The sequence below is a fragment of the Mauremys reevesii genome, linkage group 8 (genome assembly GCF_016161935.1).
Source record: "Mauremys reevesii isolate NIE-2019 linkage group 8, ASM1616193v1, whole genome shotgun sequence".
NCBI lineage: Eukaryota > Metazoa > Chordata > Testudines > Geoemydidae > Mauremys > Mauremys reevesii.
Genome location: NC_052630.1, coordinates 106,260,183 through 106,287,784, shown reverse-complemented (window position 1 = coordinate 106,287,784; position 27,602 = coordinate 106,260,183). Strand labels below are relative to the sequence as shown.

The following is a 27,602-nucleotide window of genomic DNA, read 5'->3' as shown; positions in this document are numbered from 1 at the left end:
AGATCCACGCCCTGTGACCTCACATCCTAGCAACGCGCCTCTCGGGAGCTAACAGAACCCGCGCCCCTAGCAACCGCGGTCTCTCCAGCGCCCCGCCCACCGGGTCGGAACGAGGCTTCCCATTGGTCGAAGGCCAGTGGCCTGTCCGTCTGGGATGTCAATCTAGCTGAGGAGCTGGCGGGGAGGTGAGCGGGAGCCGCGTCCAATCGACACCCCGTCTATGGGGGCCCAGAGCTGGGCGGGGGTGGGGCGGGGGGTTGGTAGGTGGGTGTAAGTGGGGAGAACTGGGGTTGGTAGGTGGGTGTAGGTGGGGGAAGGGCTGGGGTTGGCAGGTGGGTGTGGGTGCAGGCAGGGGCAGAACTGGGGTTGGTGGGTGGGGTGGGTGTAGGTGGGAGAGGGGCTGGGGTTGGTAGGTGGGTGTAGGTGGGCAGGGGCAGAACTGGGGTTGGTAGGTGGGTGTAGGTGGGGAAGGGCTGGGGTTGGTAGGTGGGTGTAAGTGGGGGAAGGGCTGGGGGGTTGGTAGGTGGGTGTAGGTGGGAGAGGGGCTGGGGGTTGGCAGGTGGGTGTAGGTGGGGGAGGGGCTGGGGGTTGGTAGGTGGGTGTAGGTGGGGAAGGGCTGGGGTTGGTAGGTGGGTGTAAGTGGGCTAAGGGCTGGGGGTTGGTAGGTGGGGAGGGTGTAAGTGGGGGAAGGGCTGGGGGTTGGTAGGTGGGGAGGGTGTAAGTGGGGGAAGGGCTGGGGGTTGGTAGGTGGGGAGGGTGTAAGTGGGGGAAGGGCTGGGGGTTGGTAGGTGGGGTGGGTGGGTGCAGGCAGATGGGGGCGCTGAGGGGTGGTTGGTAGGTAGGGGTGGGAGTGGCAGGATGGGGTGGAGTAGGGCGAGGATGGCATGGATGCAGGCAGCGGGAGTTGGTTGGTACATAGCAATGCTTATATTATAGTCCTATACTGGGTCAGATTAGTGGTCCATCTAGCCCAGTATCCTGTCTCCTGATGGTGGCTAATCCCAGATGCTTCAGAGGGAATGAACAGAACAGGGCAGTTATCAAGTGATCCATCTTCTGTCATCCACTGCCAGCTTCTGGCAATCAGAGACTTAGGGACACTCAGAGCATGGGGTTACATCTCTGACTGTCTTGGCTAATTGCCACTGATGGAACTATCCTCCATGAATTTATCTAATTCTTGTTTCAGTCCAGTTACAGTTTTGGTCATCACAACATCCCCTGCAATGAGTTCCACAAGTTGACAGTGTATTGTGTGAAGAAGTACTTCCTTTTGTGTGTTTTAGACCTGCTGCCTATTAATTTCATTGAGTGACCCCTGATTCTTGAGTTATGTTAAAGGATAAATAACACTTTCTTATTCACTTTTCCCAACACAAATCATGATTTTATAGACCTTTATCATATCTTTCCTTAGTTTTTTTTTTCCAAGCTGAACAGTCCCAGTCTTTTTAATGTGTCCTCATATGGAGAATGTTCCATGTCCTTAATCATTTTGTTGCTCTTCTCTGTACCTTTTCCCTTTCTAATATATCTTTTTTGAGATGGAGCAACTAGCACTGCACACCGTTCTCAAGGTGGGGTACTGTGGATGTATATAGTGACATTCTGATATTTATTGTCTTATTAGCTATCCCTTTCCTAATGGTTTTTAGCAATCTGTTTGCTTTTTTGACTGCAGGTGCACACTGAGCAGATGTTTTCAGAGAACTATCCACAATGATCTCTTTCTTGAGTGGTAACAGCTAATTTAGACCCCATCATTTTATAGGTATACTTGGGATTATGTTTTCCAATGTGCATTACTTTGCTTTTATCAACATTGAATTTCATCTGCCATTTTGTTGTCACGATTTACATCTCTCCATTCTGAAAACTGACCATTTATTCCAGGGGTTCTCAAACTGGGTGTCGGGACCCCTTAGGGGGTCGTGAGGTTATTACATGGGGGGTTGCGAGTTGTCAGCATCCACCCCAAACCCCGCTTTGCCTCCAGCATTTATAATGGTATTAAATATATTTTAAAGTGTTTTTAATTTATAAGGGGAATCGCACTCAGAGGCTTGCTATGTGAGGGGTCACCAGTACAAAAGTTTGAGAACCACTGATTTATTCCTACCCATTGTTTCCTGTCTTTTAACCAGTTACAGACCCATGAGAGAACCTTTCCTCTTATCCAATGGCTGCTTAGTTTGCTTACAAGCCTTTGGCAAGGGAGCTTGTCAAACGCTTTCTGAAAGTCCAAGTACACTATATCCAGTGGATCACCCTTGTCCACATGTTTGTTGACCCTCTCAAAGAATTTGAATGGATTGTTAAGCCATGATTTCCCTTCACAAAAGCAGTGTTGACTCTTTCCCAACAAATTGTGTTCATTTATGTTTCTGGTAATTCTATTATTTACTATAGTTTTAACCAGTTTGCCTGGTGCTGAAGTTAGGCTTACTGGCCTGTAATTGCCAGGATCGCCTCTGGAGCCCTTTAAAACTCAGCATTATATTACCTGCCTTTCAGTGATCTGTTACAGAGGCTGATTTAAATGATATGTTACAACCACAGTTAGTAGTTCTGCAATTTCCTTCAGAACTCTTGGGTGATATCATTTGGTCCTGGTGACTTTTCACTGTTGAATTTATCAATTTGTTCCAGAACCTCCTCTATTGACACCTCAATCTAGGACGGTTCCTCAGATTAAAAATAACGGGTCAGGTTTGGGAAGAGTCAACACTTGTCTTCCTTGAGTGCTCCTTTAGCACCTTGATTGTCCAATGATCCACAGATTGGCAGGCTTCCTGCTTCTGATGTACTTAAAAATTGTTTGCTGTTAGTTTTTTAGCCTTTTGCTAGTTGCTCATCAAATTGTTTTTTGGCCTGCCTAATTATACTTGACTTGCCAGAGTTGATGCTCCTTTCTATTTTCCTCAGTAGGATCTGACTTCTGATTTTTAAAGGATGCTTTTTTGCCTCTAACTGCCTCTTTTACTCTGTTGTTAAACCATGCTGGTATATTTTTGATACTCTTACTATTTTGTTATGTAGGGTATACATTTAATTTGAGCCTCTATTATGGAGGTGTTTTTTTAAAAAGTTTTGATGCAGCTTGCAGGCATTTCACTCTTATGACTGTTGCTTTTCATTTCCATTTAACTAGTGTCCTCATTTTTAGGTAGTACCCCTTTCTGAAGTTAAATGCTACTGTGGTGGGCTTCTTTGGTATTTCCCCTCCACAAGGATGTTACATTTAATTACGTTATGGTTGCTATTCCCAAGCGGTTCAGCTGTATTCACCTCTTGGACCAGATCCTCCACTTAGGACTAACTCAATAATTTCCTCTCCCCTTGTGAGTCCCAGAACTAGCTGCTCCAAGAAGCAGTCGCTAATGGTGTCTAGAAACTTTAACTGCGCATCCCACCCTGAGGTGACATGTACTTGGTCAATAGGGGGATAGTTGAAATCCCCCATTATTAGTGAATTTTCCATTTTAATTGTAATTTAATCTCCCTGAGCATTTCACAATCACCATCACCATTCTGGTCAGGTGGTCAGTAATATATCCCTACTGCTATACTCTTATTATTCAAACAAGGAATTTCTATTCATAGATAGGTGTGGGTAAGGACAGGATGGAGTGGGGGAGGTGAGGATGGGTTGGGTAGGTGGGTGCAGGCAGATGGGGGGAGGACTGAGTCAATAGGAGTTGGTGGTAGGTGGGCGGGGGGGGGGGTTGGATGAGGACGGGGTGGATGGATGGGGCTGGGGCTCGCTGGGTGCCAGCGAGAGAGGGTGGGATGAGGGCTGGGTGCGTGGCAGACTGGGTGACAGGAGTCTGGCAACTCTGCCCATGCTCAGACTCCCAGTGCAGGGACATCCTCCCTTTGGGGAAGGAAGTGCTGCCAAACCATTGCAATAAGCTGGAGCCCTGCTGCCTTAGTTTGCTGTTGGCCTGGCTGTGTAGGAGTAAGGCAGAGAGATTTTTTTAGGACTGGAGGAGACACAGTGCCTCATGGAATAATGAGCATGGTGCAAGAGCCAGCCAATCACCCCCAGAAGACAACCACAGGTAGAGGGAATGACCAGTATCTCACACAGCCCCTTCCTCAGAGAGCTATTGGGAACCATGGGGGAACTGAAGAGGGTGTAGGGGCATCGCGGCTGGAGTGGGGTGAGAGCTGGCAAGGGAACTAGTATTAGATGGATTTGGGGGCTAACTGGGTTAGAGGGAGAGTAGGGGTATCCGGTTTTGGGGCAAAAGAGGGCTGGGAGAGTCAGTGGGACCAAGGAGAGAGAATGGTAGGTGCCTGGAGGGGGCTGCTGGAGCAGGGGTTCTGGAGAAGGAGGAAGGGTCATAGAGCTTTAAGGGAGGAAGGAAGGGGCCTGCTGGATCAGTGAGGATTGTGGGTTTGGTGGGGGGGGCAGCAGAGCCTTCCCAAAAGTGGAGGGGCCAAGCCTGGCCCCCCTTGGTCCCACCCCTGCCCCACCTCTTCCCCCAAAGGCCCCACCCACAGCCAAGCCGGAGCAGGGCCAGGGTGCCTGGAAACCTCTACCTACCCGTGGTGGGGTGGTCCCAAGAGCAGACCCTGGCCTGTGTCCCCACCTCCTGTGTCCCCCACCCTGGGCAGGTGGAGGATCCGCGGCTCTCCACAGCTGCCAGGCTCCCAGGGCCAGGCTCCAGCTGCCGGCCTGGCCAGGGGGCAGGGCCTCGGGGGGAAGAGGACGAGCAGGGGCGGGGGCCATGGTGAAAAGTGGATGGGCCAAGCAGGCTCTAACTTGTGCCAGGGGCTGGGCAAGGCTTGGAATCTGGTGGGTACAAAGATATCTTAAAACCACCTTTTCCCTCCCATCTCCCAACTCATCCGGGGTTGCACCTCCTAAACTGAAGGTTCCACTCACAACTGAGGCTGGCACCTCTGGCAGGACAGTGCTCCTGGGCCCTGAACTCCTTGATTCAGAAGTGATTCAAAAGGAAAAGTGCTACCCAGTGAATAGCCAACAACAGTTCCTAAATCACCTAGGTTTTCCTTAGCATCCTCCCAACAAAGTCTGACTTGGTGTCCAACCCTCTAAGCTTATCAGAGCTAGCGAGATGAGTGAGGCAGCTCACTGAGTGGCTAGAACGGACAATTTGGAGTGAGGATACTTGGTTCTGTTCTGACTCTGCCACTCAGTTACTGTGTGAGCTTGGGGCAAGTCTTTTCCCCTCTCTGTGAATTTGTTTCTGTATCTGTAAAATAAGGAGAATAAGAATAGTTACCCCTATCTATAGGGCACTTGGAGATCTTTGGATGAATAGCATCGTATAGGTGCATAGTATTATAACAGTCAGAGTCTGGTACCATTGTATCCTCAGTTAGTTGTACTGTGTGATCATTTTCAGACCAACTGTTCTCCCTGGCTGGATAATAGGAGAGCACCCTTTATTCCTCAAATCTTCCTGTCCAGAGGCTGGTGATGGTGTTTCTGAACAGTGAGGATTATTGCTGCTTCCTAATAAAAGCAGGATAAGAGCAAAGCATCAGCATCACAAACATAAATATGGAAATATTAATTTAGAATCAATTTTGGGATGCTTCAGACTGTTAAGTTCTTTTAACTAGATTTCTGTAGAGGACATAGGAGCTCTTTATGGGACTGTAAATTTCATGGAAATGGTCTCTGTGAAATACTCATTCCCTCAACACACTAGTTGTTCTCTCAGTATCAATCATGAGCCTTGCATGTAATGTTTCACAAATATTCTGTAAATCACTTGAAAAAGCTCATGATACTGTGAAATACGACTTTCGACAAAGGGCTCCTAACAGGCCAGTCTCCCATCAGCACTAACATTTGTTATGGCTAATAACACTTTCAATCACAACTATTTTGGGAAAACTGATTTATTTTAAACCTTGTCCTCCCTCAAAGGAGATCCTGAATACACTCTGCCAAGGACACAGACTCCTACAAACCACACACTGTTAATTCCCTAATGAAATGCCAACTCCTCTTAACCCCACAGAATTGTTTCTTTATCCAACTTTCTAGGGTGGTGGGGTCTTTTGGTTTTTAATTTTTTTAAATACACTTAACTACAGAGCATTTCACCTTTAGGTCATTGGTTTCAATCCTGCCCAGGCAGTAGTGACTGAAAGTGACCATTGAGCAGCCACCTGATGCCTTTTGTGAAATGGATTTGGAATCTCAGTCAAGTTCCTAGTAGACAAGTGCTAGGCCCTTTACGGATAGGAAATGGGCATGGACCCAAACGGACCTAGTAGATTTAAACTAAACTGAGAGAAGGCCTGAAATAAGTGTCCAGACAGGGGGTGGCATTGGTTTAACTAATTTGCTATTAAATTACACCTTAAGTTAAACCAGTGCAACTTTCTCCCATAGACAAGGCCTCAGTCTCAGCAAAGGGGCCAAGGACTGAAAGAAGCACAGACTGAACTCTCTGTCACCCACACAGATGACGCATGTTGACAGGGCTGTGTGGAGAGACGCTTGCAGGATTGCTGCCTGTGTTGTACCTCCTTTGGCTCCGGTTCTACAAACACCCATGCACGTGCTTAACTTTAAGCCCCACATTGGAACTACTCACAAGCTTAAAGTTAAGCATGTGTGTTTGCAAGATCGGGACCTATGTGATTAAACCATCTTTAGCTTCCAGAGCTGTCAATCTGCACTTTTTACCAGAACTAATTATACCACAAAGGAGGGAGGGGGAGACGGCGAGTGCTCAAATATGTCAAAGAAATTCAGCAAAATGGGGATCACTGTATTGAAGGTCACAGGGTCAGTGGGGTTTTCTGTAGCTGCCCTATTCCTTGGATTATTATGTCATTTCCCCCCTGAATTTATTTAAAAATGTGCCATTGAAAGCTCTCGGCACTCGAAGAGAAATTAAATAATGACATGAACTAGGACAAAAAGGTTCAAAATGCAAAAGCTTCCCATATCCACATTGTCAAGGTCCTGTGCATCTCTGCTCTTATTTCATCCTACTTACCCTTGGCAGGGCCTGTCATAGGATCCAGTATCCATCCTGGGAAGCTAGCAAGAATCTTGAGATTAAGAAAATTTGCAACGTTAAAGTGCTTTATTCCTATCTGGGAGGGAGACTGCTCTTGTGAAGATGATCTTGTGGTTCAAGCAGAAGATCTGGATTCTAATCCCAGCTCTGCCACAGATTTACCATGTGGCCTTGGGTAAATCAGTTAATCTCTTTATGCCTCAGTTTCTCCAGATGTAAAATGGAGCTAGCAATGGGACTAAAGGAAGATAAGATTACATTAATCAATGTTTGTCAAGTGCTTTGTGATCCTTAGCTGGAAAGCACTAATGAAGGGGAAAGTATAATTAGTGCTGGTGTTACTCATTTGTACAGCCTACATTTATCTTTAAGGGTTTTTATAACCTCTCTCTCTCCTATAGGAGGACAGTATTGATCATGACTTCCACAAAGGAGCAGGCAGCCATCAGCAGACTGATGGGGTTCTTGCAGGAATGGGACAATGCTAGCAAAGCTGCTCGTAGCCACATGCTGGATAATTTCATTAAGGCAAATCAAGGAAAGACAGGGCCAGAGCTGGAGCTGGAATTCTCACAGGGAGCCAGCTTGTTTCTGGCCCGCCTAACATCATGGCTGAGGCTGACGTATCTACTTCCTCGGGATGCCAGCAGAGGTGGTGGGGCGATTGAGGGGAAGGTTCTCTCCCAAATGTTCTTTTCCCCAATACAATTTAAGGTAGCCCCTCTCTGTGGAAATACCTGAGTCCAGCTAAGCTGTTCAGGGAGAAAAGCTCAGCCCATGAAAGCTGGAATCTGAGGGAAGTTCCACACCAAGGGTATTATTGGGCTGCTCTGCAAGATTTCCCTTGTTTTCTCCATCCCCTCTCATAGGTCCTGCCTCAGGACATCCCATCCTCCTAGCTGAGGACAAAATGGGAGGGATAGCTCAGTGGTTTGAGCATTGGCTTGCTAAACCCAGGGTTGTGAGTTCAGTCCTTGAGGGGGCCACTTAGGGATCTGGGGCAAAATCAGTACTTGGTCCTGCTAGTGAAGGCAGGGGGCTGAACTCAATGACTTTTTGAGGTCACTTCCAGTTCTAGGAGATTGGTATATCTCCAATTACTATTTATTTATATAAAATGTAAGCTCCCTGCCAAGCCCATCAATGCCGCAGGCACCCACTTCACACCCACTCTGGGGATGAGCATGCTGCCTCCTTAGTGGCTTGCAACCCAGCTGGCCTGGAAAATTAAAGCCTGTGCCCTTTCCCAAAGACAGGTTCCCCAGGTGCAGTGCCACACATTGCCACCAAGCTACCAGCCAGACCAGGTGCAGTGACCAGGTTTAATGTGAAAAATTGCCTCAGTATTTGCTCCTTAACATTGTCAAACAGCTACATGTATGGAATATACCTAGATCAGCAGCTAAAGTCCATTGGCATCTTTCTGTCAGCTGCAAGTAGGTGAGTGCTCCTGTGTCACTTCAACAAGAATTGTTTGGGGGGGTTTAACATCCCAGAGTTGTGCCAGCCCAGGGTGGGGATTGTGAGGTGGTGGGGGGGGCAGTGTTAATATTTTACTAGAAGGATGATCTGGGAAAGGGTAACAGAGGCAACTGTCCATGATCTGTGCTTTTGAGCACCCTGCTGTCAGCATGTACCCATAACTGGGCAGGCGTCTCCTATCTCCTCTGCAGGTCCTGGATCCCCACAGTCTGTGAGCCTCCTTCATGCCTGGAGACTCACACACACACTCTTAGTAGGTTGTGCATTTGGACCAGTTTTGAATTGTGTCCCCTGTTTGGGGAGGTCAGATACCATGGTGATGAGCACTCTGTAGAAATAGATAAATCAGTCATGGGCAGGTGGGAGGTGCTGCATATGTTACTTCACACAAGGCTGGGCAAAGCCAGGACCCTTTGTGCTTCCCAAGAATACTGCAAATATTTTATGATGTTACCCATGCTATGCAATTGCTCAGCGAGTCCCTCATGTTTCCCAGGAGCGGTCTGATTGCTAACACACTAGTTAGGGAGCCGATGAGCACCCTGTGTATGGAGACCCAAGTTCTCTGTGCATGTAGGTCAGTATCCAGATGTGGACACTCAGAGGTAAATATCTCACCTGGTAGCCTATTGGGAGCACATCATAGTGCCAGGTGAGGCATTCACATTTGGGTTCCAAGCCAAGCTTCTGGTACCTGTCGTCTCTGTCCAGGAGCTTAGACACAAACTGAGGCAAGGAGGTAGGAAGAAGGTTCCCAGTAATATGGAGATCCGAGGAAGGAAGATTTTGTTCAAAGTGTTACATTTTCTGCTTTGTTCCCCTCATCTCTGTAGCCACAGGTATCTTATTGAATTTCTGGAGGTTGGAGGTGTCCTGACTCTCCTGGAAATACTAGGTCTGAACCAACTGAAGGAAGAGGACAAAAGGGAGTCGATAAAGCTACTCCAACTCGTAGCAAACGCTGGCAGGAAGTATAAGGAGCTCATTTGTGAAAGTTATGGTAAGTTCCATGCCATCCATGTTCTTTATCAATGGAATGGGCTTACATCCATTTAGGCAAGTCTCTACTCTCTGACCTCCAAGCGTCAAGGGCTCCTTACAGAACTGAACCTGTTCCTTTCGCTCTATGAGAGTCCTAGTGATGGAAGATTATTTTAGTACTTTTCTTGTTGAAAGGAGTTCAGAGTCTCAGCCATTGCTGAGTGGTTACATTTCATCCCCCTTCTCATTTTTAATGAGCCTACTTTTTGTACAGTATTTTTCCTTTGATGTATTACAGCAGTCATGCTGGTTGCAACTGCTATGGCTAAGGTTGCAAAAGAGTTTCCATTATAACCTGCTGTGTTCACCCACTGCTACCTCTCCAAACCTTCCCTCTTGGGGCTAACATTGTCTATGATTGGTGTCTATTGAAAAATCAGGAATTTGTCTGAAAAGGGAAAGCTAGATCTCTTCAGATGTTTTTGAAGACTGGAAAAAAATAAATGCTTTTTCCATTGTAAAAGGGAACCCATCATTACAATCAGTGACGGATGCTCAAGGTTTGAACAACTTCCTCAGCAGTGAGATGAGTGTGATGGAATCAGTGAAGTGAGACTCAGTATGAACCATTTACCTCCTGGGGCCAGATTCTTTATTGGTGTAAATGCATGTCGTTCAATTGACTTCAGCAGCATTTTGCCCTTCTAGACCAGCTGAGAATTTGGCCCATTATATTTTAAAATCAGTGTAATAGCTCCTGATAAAGGTTACTCCCCATCTCTATCTCTCCAGCAGCAGTGCTTAAAATGGGACGGTGTTTTTGATTCCTTCTGGATTTCAATAAAATTACCGAGTTGCTGTCTAACCTCAGATGTGTGACCACTTGGGCTTCCCAACCACGCAACTCAGTGGATCTTCTTATACACAGGTGTGAGATCAATAGCTGAGTTCTTGGCCAATTCCAAGTCAGAAGAGACTCAAGAACAAGTGCAAATTCTGTTGGATTCTTTAGGCCACGGCAATCCCAAGTATCAGAACCAAGTATACAAAGGCCTGATTGCTTTGCTGCCATGCACATCCCCCAAAGCCCAACAGCTGTCTCTGCAGACACTCAGAACTGTGCAGGTGAGCAGAATGGGATGTAATCAAACTTTAGTTTTATCAGAACACTCTGTTTCATAATGAATCTATCATAATCTGGAGGCTAAAGGTGAGTGGAAATCCTGCTACAATTCTTGCCTTATTAACGAGCCCAGAGAAGAGCTTATTGCATCCACAAGCACACCCAGTATGTACTCAGCTGATGTGTCCTAACATGTCTAAGGCTGCATACCCTGTGTGGATAAGCCAACCCGATTTGAAGGTGCCTTGTTGAGGTAGTATTGGATAAGAGAAGTCTGAAGCCAGGATCCTTTTGCGCTCAGTTGCATGTCATCAGCACAGAGTATGCCCTTCAAGTTCCCCAGCAGTTCCTGTGTCTGAGCTTTGAGAACACACTGAAAAGGAATGGGGTGTACAGAGCTGTTTTCTGGCTGATTTGGATAATGAAATCAAGAACAATTTCCCCCTTAGACTTTTCCCTCTCACTAACACAGATGCTAAACTCCAAGGCTGTGTGTGAGCAAGTGCTGAGTGTATAAAGGCTGCTACTTTTGTCTACATAGTCCCTGCTCCATCAGCATCTAATATGCTGCTTTTAAATAAATTGAATATGAAAGATATTTTATAATTCCCCTTCTCCTCCGGACTGTTACTTATTGTGAAAGCCTGGTATGAAAACGTATGACCTCTGCTGTAGGAGAGGATATGCCTCTAAAGACACATCCTGCCCTTACTCCGTAGGGAACTTCAAAGGGAATGGCATGCAGGATTAACTATACAGCCTTTAGTGCTACTGTTTTAAATCCTGCACTTTGGTTGTGCTGTTTTTTTAATTGAGGGAATGGGGTTGTGGTCTTCTGACCCCTCTTAAATTCTCCCTGGCCTGGAAATATGCACTTACATAAAAAATTCTAGCTATATGTTAATCACCCAGACTAAGATAGAGCTAAGCAGTGAGGTAGGTAGGTAGCAGCTCTGATGCAGTCTGATGCTCTTGAATTTAATTCTGAAAATCTGCCATTTGAAGTTTCAGTCCCTTGTCATCAAGGAAGGGTGGGGGTTGCCACCACCCCCAAATCGGCAGGATCATGGATCCTTGACCTTTGAACATAAAATGTATGTCTTTATCTCTTCTGTTACATACCACATGAGAGAGAGAGGCTCCCAGATGAGGCACTATTAAAATCGTAACGCTGTTCTAGTGCCTCAGTTAGCTGGAGATCAATGAATCTCATGCTCAAGTTTGAGGAGTCTTGAGAGGAGGAGAGATTTTGTCTCCATTTTTTTGTCTCCACACTTTGTAGAACACTTGTCTTCTTTCACTGTAAGCTCTTTGGGGCAGGGGACTTTTCTACCTCTTTGTCTAGCCCCAGAGCAGTGGAGCCCTGAACCTGATTGGAGCCTCTGGGTGCTGCCAGATTAAAAATATGAAATAATAGTAATTAATAGTTTGCTGCCCCAATAACTGCAGTCCTTATCTGAGAACCATAGGGCTAGACTAGGCAACCATTACATTGGTGAGCATTTGCATGAGGAGTCCTATTTAAGAATAAGTGCTCACTAACCTGAGTAGTGGTTGCAGAATCAGCCCCAAGAGACCATTTCCCTGAGCGAAATGCTGTGCAGTTCTCTGTATCCTGAGGATCCAACACGTGTGAACATTTCAGTGGGCTGCAGATGTGAGAGCCGGGAGGAATAACACCCTCTTGTTCCTTTCGTTGTCAGGCTATCGTGGGATCAGCCCATCCCAGCATTGTAGACGCTGTGCTGGGCGTGCTCAGCTCAATGCACTTGGAAGTTCAGTATGAAGGTAGGAACCATCACTGGTATCACAGTATGAAGGTAGGAAACATCCCTTGTGCTGTCTGCTGAGGAGGAAAGCAGACTTCTGAGTCATTCGTGGGGAGGTTCTCAGTGAGCCTGTCAAGAGTCACTTCCAGGCAGCAGCCGCAGTGTCCCCGGAGCTCAGTTCAAGCTGAGAGTGTGAGCACTGGGCTGGGTGTATTTGCCTCTCGGCTGCTCACTGAGCTCTAAGGAATTTAACTGACCTGGCAACAGGAAAGGAAAACAGGCGAGTCACAAGGCCCAGAGGCAGAGTGCCCGTTACTGCACAGACCAAGCAGCTGGGGTCGCACCCCTGGCGGCTACCTTCTGATGGGGGGTGGGGGGTTTGTAACCCAGCTGGTGTTGGCAGCGCGTCGCTCCACAGCTCCAGCCTCCATGCCCAGCCCAGAGGGGCGGTGTTGCTCCTGCAAAGGCTGTGCGTGTCTCCGGCTTTTCCCTTGCTACCTAGGGGGTCTGATGTCTCCCGTCACTGGATTGCAGGAGCGGGGCTGGGGACATGGGTCTCCACAGGCGGGTTAACGAGCTTTGCAGTGGCTGCAGGCCAACCAAGCTCAGCCCTGGCGCAGATACCAGGGGCGGCAGGGGCTAGGAACAAGCTTCCCTCTCTCTGCTGCCCCCAGGTGGGCTGTACTGACTGCAGGGAGTGGGACGGGATCCCCTGCAGGCTCCGGGAAAAGGCCAGTCTGGCCCCCCCAGCTCACCTGGGGTGGCTGAGCGGTCCTTTCACCAGCTCTTTCCCATGGGCCAATGGGAGCGACCAGCGACCCAGGCCTGCCTGCATCACTCAAGGCGCAAAGCCTGGCACTTGCAGGCTCCCATCCCAGGGGCATCTCCTCTGCGGTCTGGGTGCCCCCGGATAACCAGTGCACGGGGCTGTGCCTGGAGCAGCTGCGGGGACCCCGGGAGCCACCGCCCCGCCCAGAGCCACATTCCAGGGGCTGCAGCCACAGCTCAGACGCCCGGGCTCCCCTGTGCTCTCAGACCTACCCGGGATGCTTGTTTGCATGTCCATAATGCATTGTGCATCATGACCCACATCCTGACTCCCTGGTCCATGACCCTGGTTCTGAGGAGCAAACTCACGGTTGAATTGGGCCAGAGCAATAGGCTGTAGAAACAGAGGTGTGACGGGTTTGGTCACAGAAACCCCATGGGACTGTCACCTGATGTGCTGAAATTACCTCTGAGCCTGTTTTCCCTGCCAGCTTGGGACTCCAGAACCCTGCCTTGTTGAGCCAGACACGCCAGCCTGCTGCAACACAGACCCTGGGTCTGGATCACGCCCCCAAAGCTGCAGGCTTTAAGTGAAAACTGCTCAGCAGGTTACCTATTTCCAGCCCCCAGACACCCAGTTCCCAGTGGGATCCAAACCCCAAATAAATCTGTTTTACTCTGTATAAAGCTCATACAGGTTAAACTCATGAATTGTCCGCCCTCTATAACACCGATAGAGAGAGATGCACAGTAGTTTGCAACCCCAGGTATTAATCACTTACTCTGGGTTTACTAATAAACAAAAGTGATTTTATTAAATATAAAAGTAGGATTTAAGTGGTTTCAAGTAATAACAGACAGAACAAAGTAAGTCACCAAGCAAAAAAAAAGCAAAAACACGCAAGTCTAAGCCTAATACATTAAGAAGCTGATTACAGATAATATCTCACCCTCAGAGATGTTCCAATCAGCTTCTTTCACAGACTAGACTCCTTCCTAGTCTGGGCCCAATCCTTCCCCCTGGGACAGCCTGTAACGATGCTGGTTCTGGCGGGACCCAACTGAGAGTGCCAATTTGGGACAAATTGCTTCAAGCAGGGCAGTTACAGCCCTAGGCTGGGGTTTTTCCACCTTTAAGGCAAACCAAACCAGCCAGACAGAGAGGACTTTGGTTTTATCCCACTGGCTAACCACAAATCACACAAGCAATTTCCTTAGACACTCCAGTCTCCCAGTATCACCACCAGTGCCACTCGTTGTGGGGACAGATGGTTATGAAAACCAACACCCCAGTAAAAGAAAAAAGGTTCTCTTGACCCCAAAGGACCAAGCTCCAGACCCAGGTCAATATACAAATCCGATCTTACCCACAAATCACGCTGTTGCCAGTCCTTTAGGATCGAAAATCTAAAGGTTTATTCATAAAAGGAAAAAGATAGAGATGAGAGCTAGAATTGGTTAAATGAATCAGTTACTTACAGTAATGGCAAAGTTCTTGGTTCAGGCTTGTAGCAGTGATAGAATAAACTGCAGGTTCAAATCAAGTCTCTGGCAGGGGAACTATGTAGCATCCGAGGGCTTCTACCTTAAATCTCTGCTGTTCTCAGCTAAAATCAAGTGTAGTGTCTAATGTTTTCAATTTAATGTCTGATGTGTTTTATTTGAGCATTGTACATCTGTAACGGAGCGATTCTGGCGGGACCCAACTGAGAGTGCCAAATCAGGACCAATTGCTTAAACAGGGCAGTTACAGCCCTAGGCTGGGGTTTTTCCACCTCTAAGGCAAACCAAACCAGCCAGACAAAGAGGACTTTGGTCTCACCCCACTGGCTAACCACAAGTCACACAAGCAATTTCCTTAGACACTCCAGTCTCCCAGTATCACCACCAGTGCACTCGTCCTGGGGATGAATGGTTATGAAAACCAACACCCCAATAAAAGGAAAAGGTTCTCTCGATCCCAAAGGACCAAGCCCCAGACCCAGGTCAATATACACATCAGATCTTACCCACAAATCACGCTGTTGCCAATCCTTTAGAATCTAAAATCTAAAGGTTTATTTACAAAGGGAAAAAGGTAGAGAAGAGAGGTAGAATTGGTTAAATGGAATCAATTACATACAGTAATGGCAAAGTTCTTAGTTCAGGCTTGCAGCAGTGCTGGAGTAAACTGCAGGTTCAAATTGAGTCTCTGGAATACATCCCCCACCGGGATGGGTCGTTCAGTCCCCTGTGTAAAGCTTCAGTTTGTAGCAAAGTCCCTCCAGAGGTCAGAAGCAGGATTGAAGACCAGATGGAGATGATGCATCAGCCTTATATAGACTTTTCCAGGTGTAAGAATCCCTTTGTCCTCACTGTGGAAAATTACAGCAAAAATGGAGTCTGCAGTCACAAGGACAAGTCTCTGCATACTTCGCTGAGTCACAAGGCGTGTCTGCCTTCTCTCCATGGGTCAATTGTGTAGCTGATGGTCCTTAATGGGCCATCAAGCCAGCTATGCAGGGCTAACATCAGCTTGTCTGGGACACTTCCCAGAGGCAGAGCATAATACAAAATACAGACAGTACAGAGCGAATACTTATAACTTCAACTACAAAATGATACAGACATACAGACAGCATAATCATAACCAGCAACCCAGAACCTGGTCTTAGACACCTTATATGACCCCCTTTACTTAGGATTTGGTGCCACTACAGGACCTTGGTTGCAACCCATAGTTCTATATGGTTCCCATTTATATCAATAACGTCACAACATCAAATTGATTTTTGAAGTAGGGTGATGGAATAGGAGCTTGCTTTGTCCACCCCATGTATCAACATGCTATGGTAGTATTTCTAGGAATGGTACCTTTCCTTTGGGGAGAAAATTCTGGTTAGAAAAATAGAAAGAATTTTACTGTAAGGAGATTGTTTTGTATGTCTTATTTGAAGTAGATCTTTACAGTCAGGGGAGGCTCTAGAAAGTAGGCTGCCCCAAGCAGCGGAGAGCGCGCGCCGCCGGGTCCTTCTGCGGCTCGGGAGCGGTCCTGCCCGGCATGCAGCTGCGGCAGGTCCACGAGCCCGGACCAGCGGACCTGCCGCAGTCGGGAGCTCAGCGGGAGCTCAACCGAGCGGGAAGGCGGGACCCGCGAGTCATGCCTGCGGCAGGTCGCTCCGGGCTCCGGTGGACCTGGAGCAGGCAAATGCCGCCAGAAAAGCCGCCCCAAGCGCCTGCTTGGCGCGCTGGGGTCTAGAGCCGCCCCTGTTTACAGTAGTTAAAATGCATTGGTTTGTTTACAATGAAATATTGTAAAAGTTTCTGTGAGTCTATAGATGTCAGTTTCTTTGTCTTCCTGGAGAATTGTTTAAAAAGCTGGGGTTTTATTTTCTGCTGTGAATCCTTATGACAATATGAGGAATTAATGCTTTCCAGACTTGAGGGTCTGTGAAGGAGATTTTTAAAAAAAAAATTCTGTAATATTGAAAGTCTCAGTTATATAAATAACTGCCTGTTACATAGACTTCTCCCCACCCAGCATATGTTCCATGTATCTTGGTTTGTAAAATCAAGTGAAGGCACTGAGTGTCATGCTGTACCCAGCACACAGGGGTCCCAGTCCTGATCAGTTTGGTTTTTTTTCTTCCAACCTACTGTAATGTAAATTCTAAATAATAATCCTTATCAGTGTTGCCATCCCTCACCACTGGAAAATCATGAGTAAGATCCCCAAAAATCATGAGAGTGGCTTAAAAATCATGAGGATTTTTGTTTTTAATGTTATATGGGGTCTCTTTATTTCCCTTCCGGTTTCTGAACCTTTAAGGTGCTCTCAGGTCCTGTTTTCAACATTTCCTTTGCAATTGGGCAAGCTAGAAATGTACCTTTATTTCTAGTACAGCCAGAGCCCCAGAGAGCGGGAGCCCCGGGCGCCCGGGGCTGGCAGGCAGTTGTATGTTCTATACTTTTGATTTCACCAACCAAGTATCAAGTGTGAACTCCTCAGGCACTAAAACAGCCTTAACATGGAGTCACAGACAGCCCCCTTGGCCACCCAGATGAGCCTGTCTCTGTGATAGGTCATTCCTGGTCACTCACCTGGGTCAGTTGCACCTCAGATCTCAAACCGAAGACAGTGCTCATAGGCAATCCTATAATAAACTAAATATTTATTAACTAGGAAAAGACATAAGAAACTTATTTACCAGGTTAAAGCAGGTAAACATATACACAAAGGAAGTCTTATTTTACTGAGGTTGCTTTTTGATGTAAAAAATAGAATGATTTCAGGAGTTTTATTGTAATTTAATGAGGTTTATTGTCTGTGCAGAAAATGAAAGGAACAAAGTTTGTGCTTGAAGGTTTCACTTGTTGGCGGTTGGGTTTTGTGGTGGATCTTTTTGGGAAGTTACATAGCATAACTCTTATGATGCTGAAAGGCCTTGCTCAAAAACTATTTATTTTTAAATGTGATTATACATTATAGATCATATGTGACATTAGTTCTGGAATTCATGCCTGAGAAGTTCTGGGCAAACAGCTTGGCAGGTGAATTCAGCCTGAAGCACTGATATTGCAGAGTAATTTCTGCCAAAGCAATAGCTACAGCAGCTCATCTACTTGCCTAGTGTAGCAACTTTGTGAAGGCCCAGAGTTACACCATTTCTCTTTTACTCCTGAGGGAATTCTGCACTACTGCATGCATAATTAATTAATGAGCCCCACATATTTTTAAAATTTTTGCTCAGAAAAAAGCTTCTGCCAAAATGTTGCTGCAGTTCCGCCTTTTTCCCACCAGAGGGTGCTGTGGTAATTGAACAAAGCAGCAGCTCCCAGCCAGCTAAGAGAGAGCCTAACTTCTTCACAGTGCCTGTCAGGCCAGGTCAGGAGACAGACAGCGTGGGGGCTGGGGGAGTCATGTTATACAGACAAAACTACACAGGATCTTTTCAGGGGGCAAGACAAAGATGCCACATTTATTATGATAATTTGATTTATGACCAATAACTAATATCTTAATCCTTATACACACACATTATACCTAATACGTATACACACACACACACACATCCATCAGATGTTCTGCAGCTGCTGCATAGTTACCAGTCCTGGACATAGCCTGAGTTCGTGGCTTGATTTTGCAGCTTGGGTTCGTAGCTTGTGGTGGCTAACTGGCCAGGAAAGCCGGGCACAAGGACGAGCTGGGTCTCTGTTGGGCAGGCACCGATGCCCTTCCATGTTGGCAGCAGAATGTTACCCTTCAAAGTCTCCCATCTCACTCATCCTTTTTGTAGGCTTTAGTTTGAATCCAGAGTCTAAAGGTCTTGCTGTGTCACGCTGCCTCTGGGTTTGGTGATTGATCACCCATCAATTGCAGGCGCGACTTTCAGCCTGGGACCTGGGCTTTGATCTTTCTTCTATTGCACCTTTTCTTTTTAGGGTGGACTCTTCTTACTTTGTTAGGACTCTTGTCTGCATCTTCAGCCGGTGGTGTTTGAACTTTATTTCATCAGGACAGGCTGGGGCTGGAGGTTGATTCCATCATCCATACATACCTCAGTCACACATCTAAACTAAACTAATAAGAGTACAGCAGGGTTTGGGATAGGGACAGGGAAATGGCTGGGTGGGGGGAACGGGGGAGGGGAGACAAGGACACATGGGGACAGGGGAGTGGCTGAGTGGGGGACAGAGACACAGCGGGATAGGCAGAGGGGGTACAGAGCCACAAAGGGACAGGGGGAGAGGGTGCAGGGCCACATGGGGATGGAGGGAATGGGTGTCTGAGTGGGGTAAAGGGACACATGTGGACAGGGGGTGCAAGGACACAGAATGTAAAAGCAGCAAAGAGTCCTGTGGCACCTTATAGACTAACAGACGTATTGGAGCATGAGCTTTCGTGGGTGAATCCCCACTTCATCGGATGCCGGATGTTTTCACCCACGAAAGCTCATGCTCCAATATGTCTGTTAGTCTGTAAGGTGCCACAGGACTCTCTGCTGCTTTTACAGATCCAGACTAACACGGCTCCCCCTCTGATACTTGACAGAATGGGATTTATGCAACTTCTAAAGAATTAGGGTTTTTTTCCCCCCTAGGAAAAACAATTTTACTTAAACTTTCAATGGCTTATGAAAACAAAGCGTTTGACTCATAGCTTTTATGAATTATTTTATAGACATCAAATAAAAATGTTATCTACTTTTCCACAAAAATTAGACTCATTCACAGAACATTTCAAAAAATGGCATGTAAACTCAGAAAAGCTTATTGCCACAGAAATGTTTAGTAAAATGCAAAAGATTTATTCTCTCTGAGGAGAAAAAAATCCTAAATATAAAAGTAGGAGGACGTTTGGAGGGGAGCTGAGGGTTCTTACAAATGTTTTCATTTTAGAGCTCTGTGTTCTGTACAGCCCAATCCTCATCAGGGAAGTTGACCAGAAATTGGCACATCTTTCCACGGACACTGAACTGCTCAAAGAAAGGCTTTTCAATGTGCAATGCATCATGAGTATGCAAATGAGCTGGTGCTCCCAGAGCCCTGCTCCCAGACCAGACCCAGCTTCTCCCTTCTGCTGTGAGCTGAGCTGAGCCATGCTCCTGGGGAAGCTGCTTTTAGCCTCTCAGCAGCTGCCCTGGGGATGGTTGGCTCTACTGCCCAGCTGTTGGAGGCATCAGAGCAGGTGGCCGCAAGCTGAGGGGACATTGAGTGTGGCACCTGCATATTTACTACATAACTGGGTAAAGGTTTCATATTTGCACTAATCCTGGAGCTTGATGACTCTCTGAGGTGGTCCAGAGTCCTGACTCTGCCCCCTGCAGGTGGAGGGCCTGGGAGTTCCCAGCAGGATCTGTTGCCTCTGGGTTCCAGCACTTTCCAAATTCCCAGACTGAAACTCCTGAAAGGTGTGTGGGGAAGCTGCTCCTGCCCCTTCCAGCTGGAGCCTGCAGCACAGTGGGGCAGCGCTGCTCTCAGTGGTGCACATGTGTAAAATGTATGTAACCCTCACACGTCCAGTACCCGCTGTGTCCCAGAGAGTTCTATGCAACCAGAGGTCTGTGCCGTAATAGAAAGCCAGCCATGTTTTGGTTGGGCTCTTTGCCATCCACATACTCTTGCTGGCCAGCCTATGGGGTATTATCTACGAGCCAGGAGAACGTGTTTCTGCTCTCAGATGCACAGAGCGTATCTTGGCCTGTTCTGCTTCCGAGCAACTTCCAGACGGGAACAGAGCAGAATCCAGCCCTAGTCAAGGAGGTTTACTTTGAACAGGCGGAAGGAAAATACAGCTCGTTCAGACGCCAGCGTTCAGACCATTGTCTCTGACGTTTCACCTGCTGCTGGGATTGCTGTGCAGCCTTGTTAGCGCACCAAGGTGGCGCTTTGCCCTCTTTTCTTGTCTTCAGCCATTCAGCTGATAAAGGATCTCACGGCCTATGAAGTCCGGCCAGCGCTGCTGAAGGGTCTGGTTGAATTACTTAAACCGCCAGGGAAAGAGACTGCTAGAGTGAAAGGCAAAGCCCTGGAAGGTAAGAGGTCACATGTCTGCTTGGAGGCTGCAGAGTGCTGCAAAGTGGGTTGCTCTTTCTCTGCTTGCTCAGTGACTCACCAGCCACTGATGGGCGACTTTGGTACCTTAGTCTCCTTGGGTGGAACCCAGGGGTTCGCAAACTGGGGGTCATGACCCCTCTGGGGGTCACAAGCTGCCGGCCTCCACCCCAAACGCTGCTTCGCTTCCAGCAGTTATAACAGTGTTAAATATTTTAAAAGTGTTTTTAATGTATAAGGGGGGGTCGCACTCAGCGGCTTGCCGTGTGAAAGGGGTCCCCGGTACAAGAGTTTGAGACCCACTGGTGGAACTGGCCCTCGCTAATCCATCCCTGTGCTGCCTTGGCAGAGGTCAGATGCTGCAGCCAACCTTCTGGCTGATTTGAGATGGTGACGGCTATTCAGAAGAGGAGATGCAGAAGTCTCTTCCTAGTGGGCCTGGTACCCATTGCAGTGGGCCCCGTGTGCTCCTCTTGCAGCCTGGACCCCCTCTCCAGGGAGCAGTGAGGTCACCCGCAGTGGTAGGCTACGGTGGGGCGGGAGGAGAACAACAGGCTGGTGCTGGGTGCAGCTGGGAGGCTGATGCCCACCGCCACAGGAAACAAGGGGCGAGGCGCCCCCATCCCCTTCCCAGGAGGACCTAGAAACCACATGTCCCTTAAGCTCTGCCTTGCAAGAGGCAGGGCCGGCTCTAGGTTTTTTGTCACCCCGAAAGCTCCGAAAGCGCAACTGCCTGAGCAAAAAAAAAAGGAAGAAGACTGGCCGGTGTGCTGCCCCTGGCATTGTGCCGCCCCAAGCACGTATTGGTTTGCTGGTGCCTAGAGCTGGTCCTGGCAAGAGGCCAAGGTAGAAGGGAATCTCCCTCTTTTCTCCTCCCCACTTCACCAGGACAGCTGAGCTCCATGGGTAGGTGGGTGCAGTCCCAGCACGTGGGGTGTCCTTCCTGGGATTGCGGGCACCCTCTCTTTTCCCTTCCCCTTTCCTGCGACAGGTGAGAGGAGATAGCAAGCAGGGCCCCCATGGCAGCTGGAGGCCGGCACTGCACTCTCCAGGCCTCCGTATCCCCTGCCCCTGTCCCCACTGCAGACGTACCTCCACGTATGGGTGTCACAGCTTCCTCTGATGCTGCTTCCTTTGATGCAGGCTCCTGAGTCCTGTTTACCAGTGACCCTCTGGCGAGTTGCAGAGATCAGCTTTGCCTGTTTTGGCTAATGGGAACTGCCAGGCAACAACAAACATCCAGCTTGTTGGAGCCTTCGGAGCAGGAATGGGAATGTTGATGCTATTTGTGACCTGTGTGGATTTGTTCAGTTAATGCAGCAAAGTTACTGGAGAGCAGGGGATGTGGCGCTGTCTTTCAGAGATCTTAAAGTCAATTCCCTTCTGCATGTGGCCAGAGAAAATTAAAGATCCCAGGACACCTTTTCAAGAGTCAGGGAAACCTTGGTTTTCTGACCCACATCCTGTCTCAATGAAACAGACTGTAAGGTCCCAGGCTGCATTAGCCTGACACAGTCACTGAGCAGTGAGAGCTCCTTGTGAAGCACTGGGCTACAGTACATTTGTATGGAGATTCCCTTAGGGATGTTGCTCTAATCTCACAAATCCTCTTTTCTTCAGGTGCTACTGCTCTAATCCCCCAGGTTATAACTAAAGCTTTCTGGCAGCAGTATGGCTCCAGCCGTAGTTTTCATCCTGTCTAATGTTCCCCCATTCAGACCCAGCCACACTCCATCTTCCTGAGCCCTTGTCGGTGTATGTACAGCAAGCCGCGGCAGCAAAAACCATCGGGTAAGAAAATTCAGAGCAAACTACAAAGGGAGATTTATACAGGATTTAGAGAAGCTGCTTCCTTTAAGGAGAAAAGGCCAGTCGTTATCCTTCAGAGGGAATCTTTAGCCCTCTGCCATTGCTGTCTGAGTATTTCCCTGGGACTCTGCAACTCCTCCATATAGACTTTGGGGACTTTCATCCATTCACAACAGTGCTCAGGAGCTTAGAGAGAAGCATTTCTGCTTGGGTAGCAAAATCCAGACCCTCCCCTGTTACTAACAACACTTGAAATTATTCAAAGCTTTTATTATAAGTGAAATATAATATCAACCTTTACTCTGGCCATTAATACAGAGTCAGAATGTTCCCTCTGTTTCCAGGCCAGCATAGAGAGGGACAGCGTTAGCACCTTGCCACATACCTGGACCAAACCATGCTACATGACAGTACAGAGCCTGTTGTATTCTCAGGGAAGGAGAGAGTCTCTTGTAGTGAAATGCCTCGACTTAACAATTTTACATGGACAGCGTAGTGCATGGAACCAAAGTCAGTGTCTGACCCAGTGAATCCCGAAACTCTCTCTGTCTCCATGCTTCTCTGTAGCTCACTTCCTGTTAGAGATCTGCAGAATCCACAAGATGGTCCGATGCCAAATTGCTCCCTTTAAAAGCAGAAGACGACAATAACACCGGCCATGTTGCTTTCTCCAGTGATGTGCTCAATAATAAGATAATGCAATTTACTGTTCCACCCTGGATGCTGCATTCTATGGGGTAACATGGTGGGTTCGCTAGGATGTAATATGTAAATCAGGTGTTTTTATTGTCAATCGTTAAAAGAATTGTAGAGCCCCAAACATAGATGTTAAAAAGTTCCCATGCAGCCATGGGCTCCCTGTTCAGTTTAAGAATAGCACCCGTCCTTGTTCATTGGTGTTAGTCATTCGCTAGTGAACATGGAAAGATGGAGGCATCACTTTGCACTTGGATCGGCACCACACCTAAGGCAACAGGACTAGAATCTGTCCCCCCAAATTGCTAGATGTGGCTCTTTCATTTCATTCCCAGGAAGCTCCTGTTGTTGTGGGAGTCTTCTCCCAGGCAGAAGAGCATTGGAGCCTGATTGTGTTGATTTCCTTGCAGCATCCTAGCCCAGGACTCCACCAAACTGGCTGAAGAGATGATCCATCTGAGAGTGGTGCACGGCCTTATGTGTGCTATGGGGAACCAGGATCATACCACCTGCCAGAGACAGGCCAGCATCTCTCTAGAGGTGAGTGTCTCTGTGGGGGGCAATGTGGATTTTAATGTGGATTCCTCCCCGTAAGCTCCTGAGCAGTGGGCGCTATTCAGATAAAGGGGATCAGTCACACTGGGGCAAGGCTGGAAAAAACGGCCATTGATGCTACAGCAACGTACCTACGGTTTGTGTCCCCCCTATGATGTTAGTGCTTGAGGACGAGCTTGTCCTTCCCAAGCCCAGTTCTCCTTCTGCTTAACAGTCACGATTCCCCGACAAACCCCTTCCCTGAGGTGGAGTTAAGGGCAGTCAGTAATTGAGAAGAAACCTTCATGGAATGGGTTGCAGTTTTGAATAATACAAAATCGGGAAATTCAACATAAAGACCATGCTTCAAACCCAACCCAAAGCCTCCAGCCTAGAGAAATCCAGAGAGAAGGTCGTCCATTCCGGTCCACAGGGGGCGTCAGCGCTAAAGCCCAGTGGTGCGATGGTTAACTAGACCCCTGCCCATCACAGAAGCTGAAATATCCAGCTGCTCTCGCAGTATGGGTGGGGCTTGGGTGTTGTACTGACCCTTTCCCCATCTATTTAACCCCGGCCCCCAGCAGCGTTGGCGCTCAAAGAGGCGAACAGCAGAGTGGGGGCAATGGACAGATAAATCGCAGGTGGGAAGGAGCACTGAACTGGAGCACTTTCCCATCCCGTGAGGGTGCTGCTTTTCAGTGCAGCCAGACACGCCCTCCCTCCTTTTGCACTTATTGGGGTGTTTTGTTGCAGTATTTTGTCCGGACATTTCCCATTGTGGAGGAGCATGTGAGGAAGGCAACAGGAGAGACTCTGTTCCAGCTTTTTATGGTAAATGGGCTTCTCTACCTGCCAGGGCTTGTTCCTGGTCTGGAACATGGGTCCATTTTGCAGGGATAATGGGGACTGGCTTTCATTCCTCTAAAGCCGCAGTGGAGCTCCAGTTCCTGATCCGACTCCAGAGACCACGGGGGTCAGATCACAATGTCCTCAGTTAAATGAATTGCTTTGGTTTTGGCCCAGCGCCCCCAAAGACCTCGCTCCATGCAGTGGGGATCAGTGTGCACTTGCACTATCCATCTGTACTAATGAGGTGGGACGATTGGTGCAAATCACAGCGGGGCCTGAGGTCTGAAGTCTGGGGGGAGGGGATGGTTCTTTTCTGACTTGGGGCCCATCGTTAGTGTAACTGGAGTAACGCTGAGGGACGTGTCTGGACTCACGTTTGCGTGGTGATGTTGGAAAAGTGGCGAGACATGCAGGGCTAGCAGTGTCCCAGAATGAGGAGTTAGGCATGAGCCTCCATCCGAATCTGAGCTCTCCTGCCTTGAGGTGGCTCAGGACTGAACACCATGTAACTCAGCGGAAGCCCTGTCACATGGGCCCATTAAACCTGAGCAGGACAAAGCCATAGGAAATGTCCTGCAGGCAACAATCCTGGTTCGTGCTGGACTCAATGGGGGCCTAATAAGACTTTCCCAGTTTCCTTTTATTTCCTTTTGGGGGAAGTGGTAGATGGCAAACTCAGCTGGTGAAAAGAGACACAGCTGGTTCCGTTAACTTCAGCAGGGCTGTGCCGATTTACCCCATCTGGGGGTCTGGCTCTGTACGTGTGATTGCACAGTGCTCAGGAGGGGATGGAGGGAAGAGAGTCTGGGACTGCTGAGCTTCATCTTCCTTTGCTTAACCGAGCGCTGGGGAGAGCGCGAACGCAGTCCCCCACTACCACAAACCATGCAGTCGAGTTTCCCGCATTTGGGGAAATCGCAGGGGTCAGCACACCCGCAGTGCAATGGATGAGCCTCACCCTGGGAAAACCACCTTGGTATCTCCCCTGCAGCACAGGTTACACCCTGATTAGCGGGCCTGCCCTGACAGCCAACCGCTCACCAGGGAATTAGCCCTTAAACTGTTCTCATGTCAACAGCTTCTGCCTTGCAGCGGTGGAGAGCTAAGTTCCCTCTAAGGCTGCACAGAGACACCTCTCCCCCAGCCTCGGGCTGCTGCGGTGAGAGGGGGCTAGGGGGAGTCCTCTCTCCCCACCGCAGCCCCATAGCATCCCAAACCCCTCATCCCCAGCCCCACCCCGGAGCCTGCATCCCCAGCCAGAGCCCTCACCACCACCCCTGCACCCCAAGCCTCTGCCCCAGCCCTAAGCCCCCTCCCACAATCCAAACCCCTCATCCTGGCCCCACCCCAGAGCCTGCAGCCCCAGGGCCCCCACCCTAAGCCTCTGCCCCCTCCCACACGCCAAACCCCTCGGACCCACCCCCGCCACAAATCACCTCCATATTGGTACATAACAGAATTCATTCCACACATGGATGTAAAAAACAAGAGGGAACATTGAGAGCCGGAGTCATTTACCGGGGAGAGCCAAGATTATCCAACATGCTCCCAGTCCCATCGCTGTTTTTTCTGCTCAGGAATCAGTCACACCAGCCAGCCCCTGGGCTGAGGACTATGCTCAGTGCAATTGACACGTGGAAACTGGCAAAAGGAAACTTTGCCAGGACTCCACTGACTTCTCATTGCCAAGACTGCCCATCGGAGGCCGCTTGTCAGGACCCTTCCTCCTCCTCTGGCTGGCCCTTCTCGTGCCCTTGCTGGCTCCTCAAGTCCCTGTAAGCTGCTAACCTCTTGCCTTTTTTGCTGGTTCCCCTAGAGAGATGCCAAGACCTTGTACATGAACATGGATGCAGTAGAGGTTGATATTCTGGCATCGAATAAAGTGAACATCCCAGGAAGTTTAGCAAGCCCAGAAGGGATGCCGCCCATGGAAGGTGTGTAGGGGTCAGGAAAAGGGAGACTCAGATACCAGGGCCCAATTTTCCTCTTGCTTAGACAGGTGTAAATCAAGAGTCAGTGGGGATACCCCAGTGGAAGGGAGAGGAGAATCGAGCCTCAGATGGGGATGGGGCCAGCCCAGGGAGCAAGAGGCCAGAGCAGAGGGTGAATCCCAGGTCCCTGCATGGAGCTAAGGTGCTGTCCCATGTAAGAGTCTGGCTGCTAGAGGGTTCCCCATACAACCCTGCCTAGCATTAACAGCAGGGGCAGCCAGATCTCCTTGGTGTCACTGCCCCCCTGCGATTCAGGGCTCTGCTTTGTTCTTCCAGAGGAAGGAAGCACGGAATGAAAACTTCTTACAACAGAATGAGGTCAGCTCCTCTGCCTGCCTCTTTCCCCTCTTCCACGCTCTCTGCCTCTCTCTCGGGCCATGCCCGTCTCTAGAGCCCTGCAAATCTGCTTGATAGCCGCATCTTTGGACCATTTCTGCAGATAGCAGGGCTCTGATGGTAAGAGCTGGGTGGGCAGCTGTGAGGAACTGCAGCATGGATCCTCCACCTGCCCTGGGTGCGGGGCTGGGGGGCAGGGACACAGGCCAGGGGCTGCTTGGGCCCTCCACTCAGGGCAGGTGGAGGGTCTGACAGCGCCTCACAGCTACCAGCATTGCTCTCCCTGACCCGGCTCCGGCCGGTGGGGGCAGCTCAGAGCCGCAGCCTGGGCTGTAGGAGTAAGAAAGAGCCGGGTGGGCAGTTGTGGAGAGCCACAGGGGACCCTCCAGCTGCCCTAGGTGTGGAGCCAAGCAGCCCCCTGACCAGGGTCCCAGCCACTCCCCCAGGATCAGTGTCAAATTGTTCTACATTCCAAGAGAAACTGGAAGTCTCTTTCTTAAAGCTTTTTAAATTATTTAGATTTATTTAAAAAAATTTATGTAAAGTGAGGGATTATTTTTTGCTCTTTGTGAAACCATCAAATTAAGCCTAGAAATGCTTTGGGCTCCCGTGATGTTGGTGAGACTATTTTTCCAGTGTGGTACATTTTGTCACAGATATTAATCCTGCTGTTTGGTTCAATATGTTTATCAGCATGAGTTACTTGCCAATTCAATGT

At 48.7% G+C, this 27,602-nt stretch overlaps 1 protein-coding gene and 1 pseudogene across 6 annotated transcripts; one reads left to right on the top strand and one right to left on the bottom strand.

Moving 5' to 3' along the window:
* The first annotated feature begins 36 nt into the window (after positions 1–36).
* ARMH1 (armadillo like helical domain containing 1) lies at positions 37–27,586 on the top strand. Of its 6 annotated transcripts, none has more exons than XM_039485863.1 (12): positions 37–185; positions 7,415–7,636; positions 8,385–8,453; positions 9,329–9,495; positions 10,405–10,601; positions 12,303–12,387; positions 20,528–20,650; positions 22,388–22,460; positions 23,585–23,714; positions 24,462–24,539; positions 26,374–26,491; positions 26,825–27,586. In XM_039485863.1, exons 2-12 carry the CDS (start codon positions 7,431–7,433, stop codon positions 26,842–26,844), a joined length of 1,266 nt encoding a protein of 421 aa, XP_039341797.1. In that variant the 5' UTR covers positions 37–185; positions 7,415–7,430; the 3' UTR covers positions 26,845–27,586. The 6 variants fall into 6 exon arrangements, with proteins under 6 accessions (XP_039341797.1, XP_039341803.1, XP_039341800.1 ...); XM_039485866.1 differs by having other exon boundaries at positions 81–185; positions 7,418–7,636; XM_039485868.1 differs by lacking the exon at positions 37–185 and adding an exon at positions 3,929–4,061.
* Positions 25,403–25,557, bottom strand: LOC120371198 (annotated as a pseudogene).
* Positions 27,587–27,602: the final 16 nt, after the last annotated feature.

Coding starts and splice junctions, on each gene's coding strand:
- ARMH1 (XM_039485863.1), top strand. CDS start 7,431: ATGACTTCCACAAAGGAGCAGGCAGCCATCAGCAGACTGATGGGGTTC. Junction 7,637..8,384: donor ACATCATGGCTGAGGCTGAC/GTATCTACTTCC, acceptor ATTGTCAAACAG/CTACATGTATGGAATATACC. Junction 23,715..24,461: donor AGGCCAGCATCTCTCTAGAG/GTGAGTGTCTCT, acceptor GTTTTGTTGCAG/TATTTTGTCCGGACATTTCC.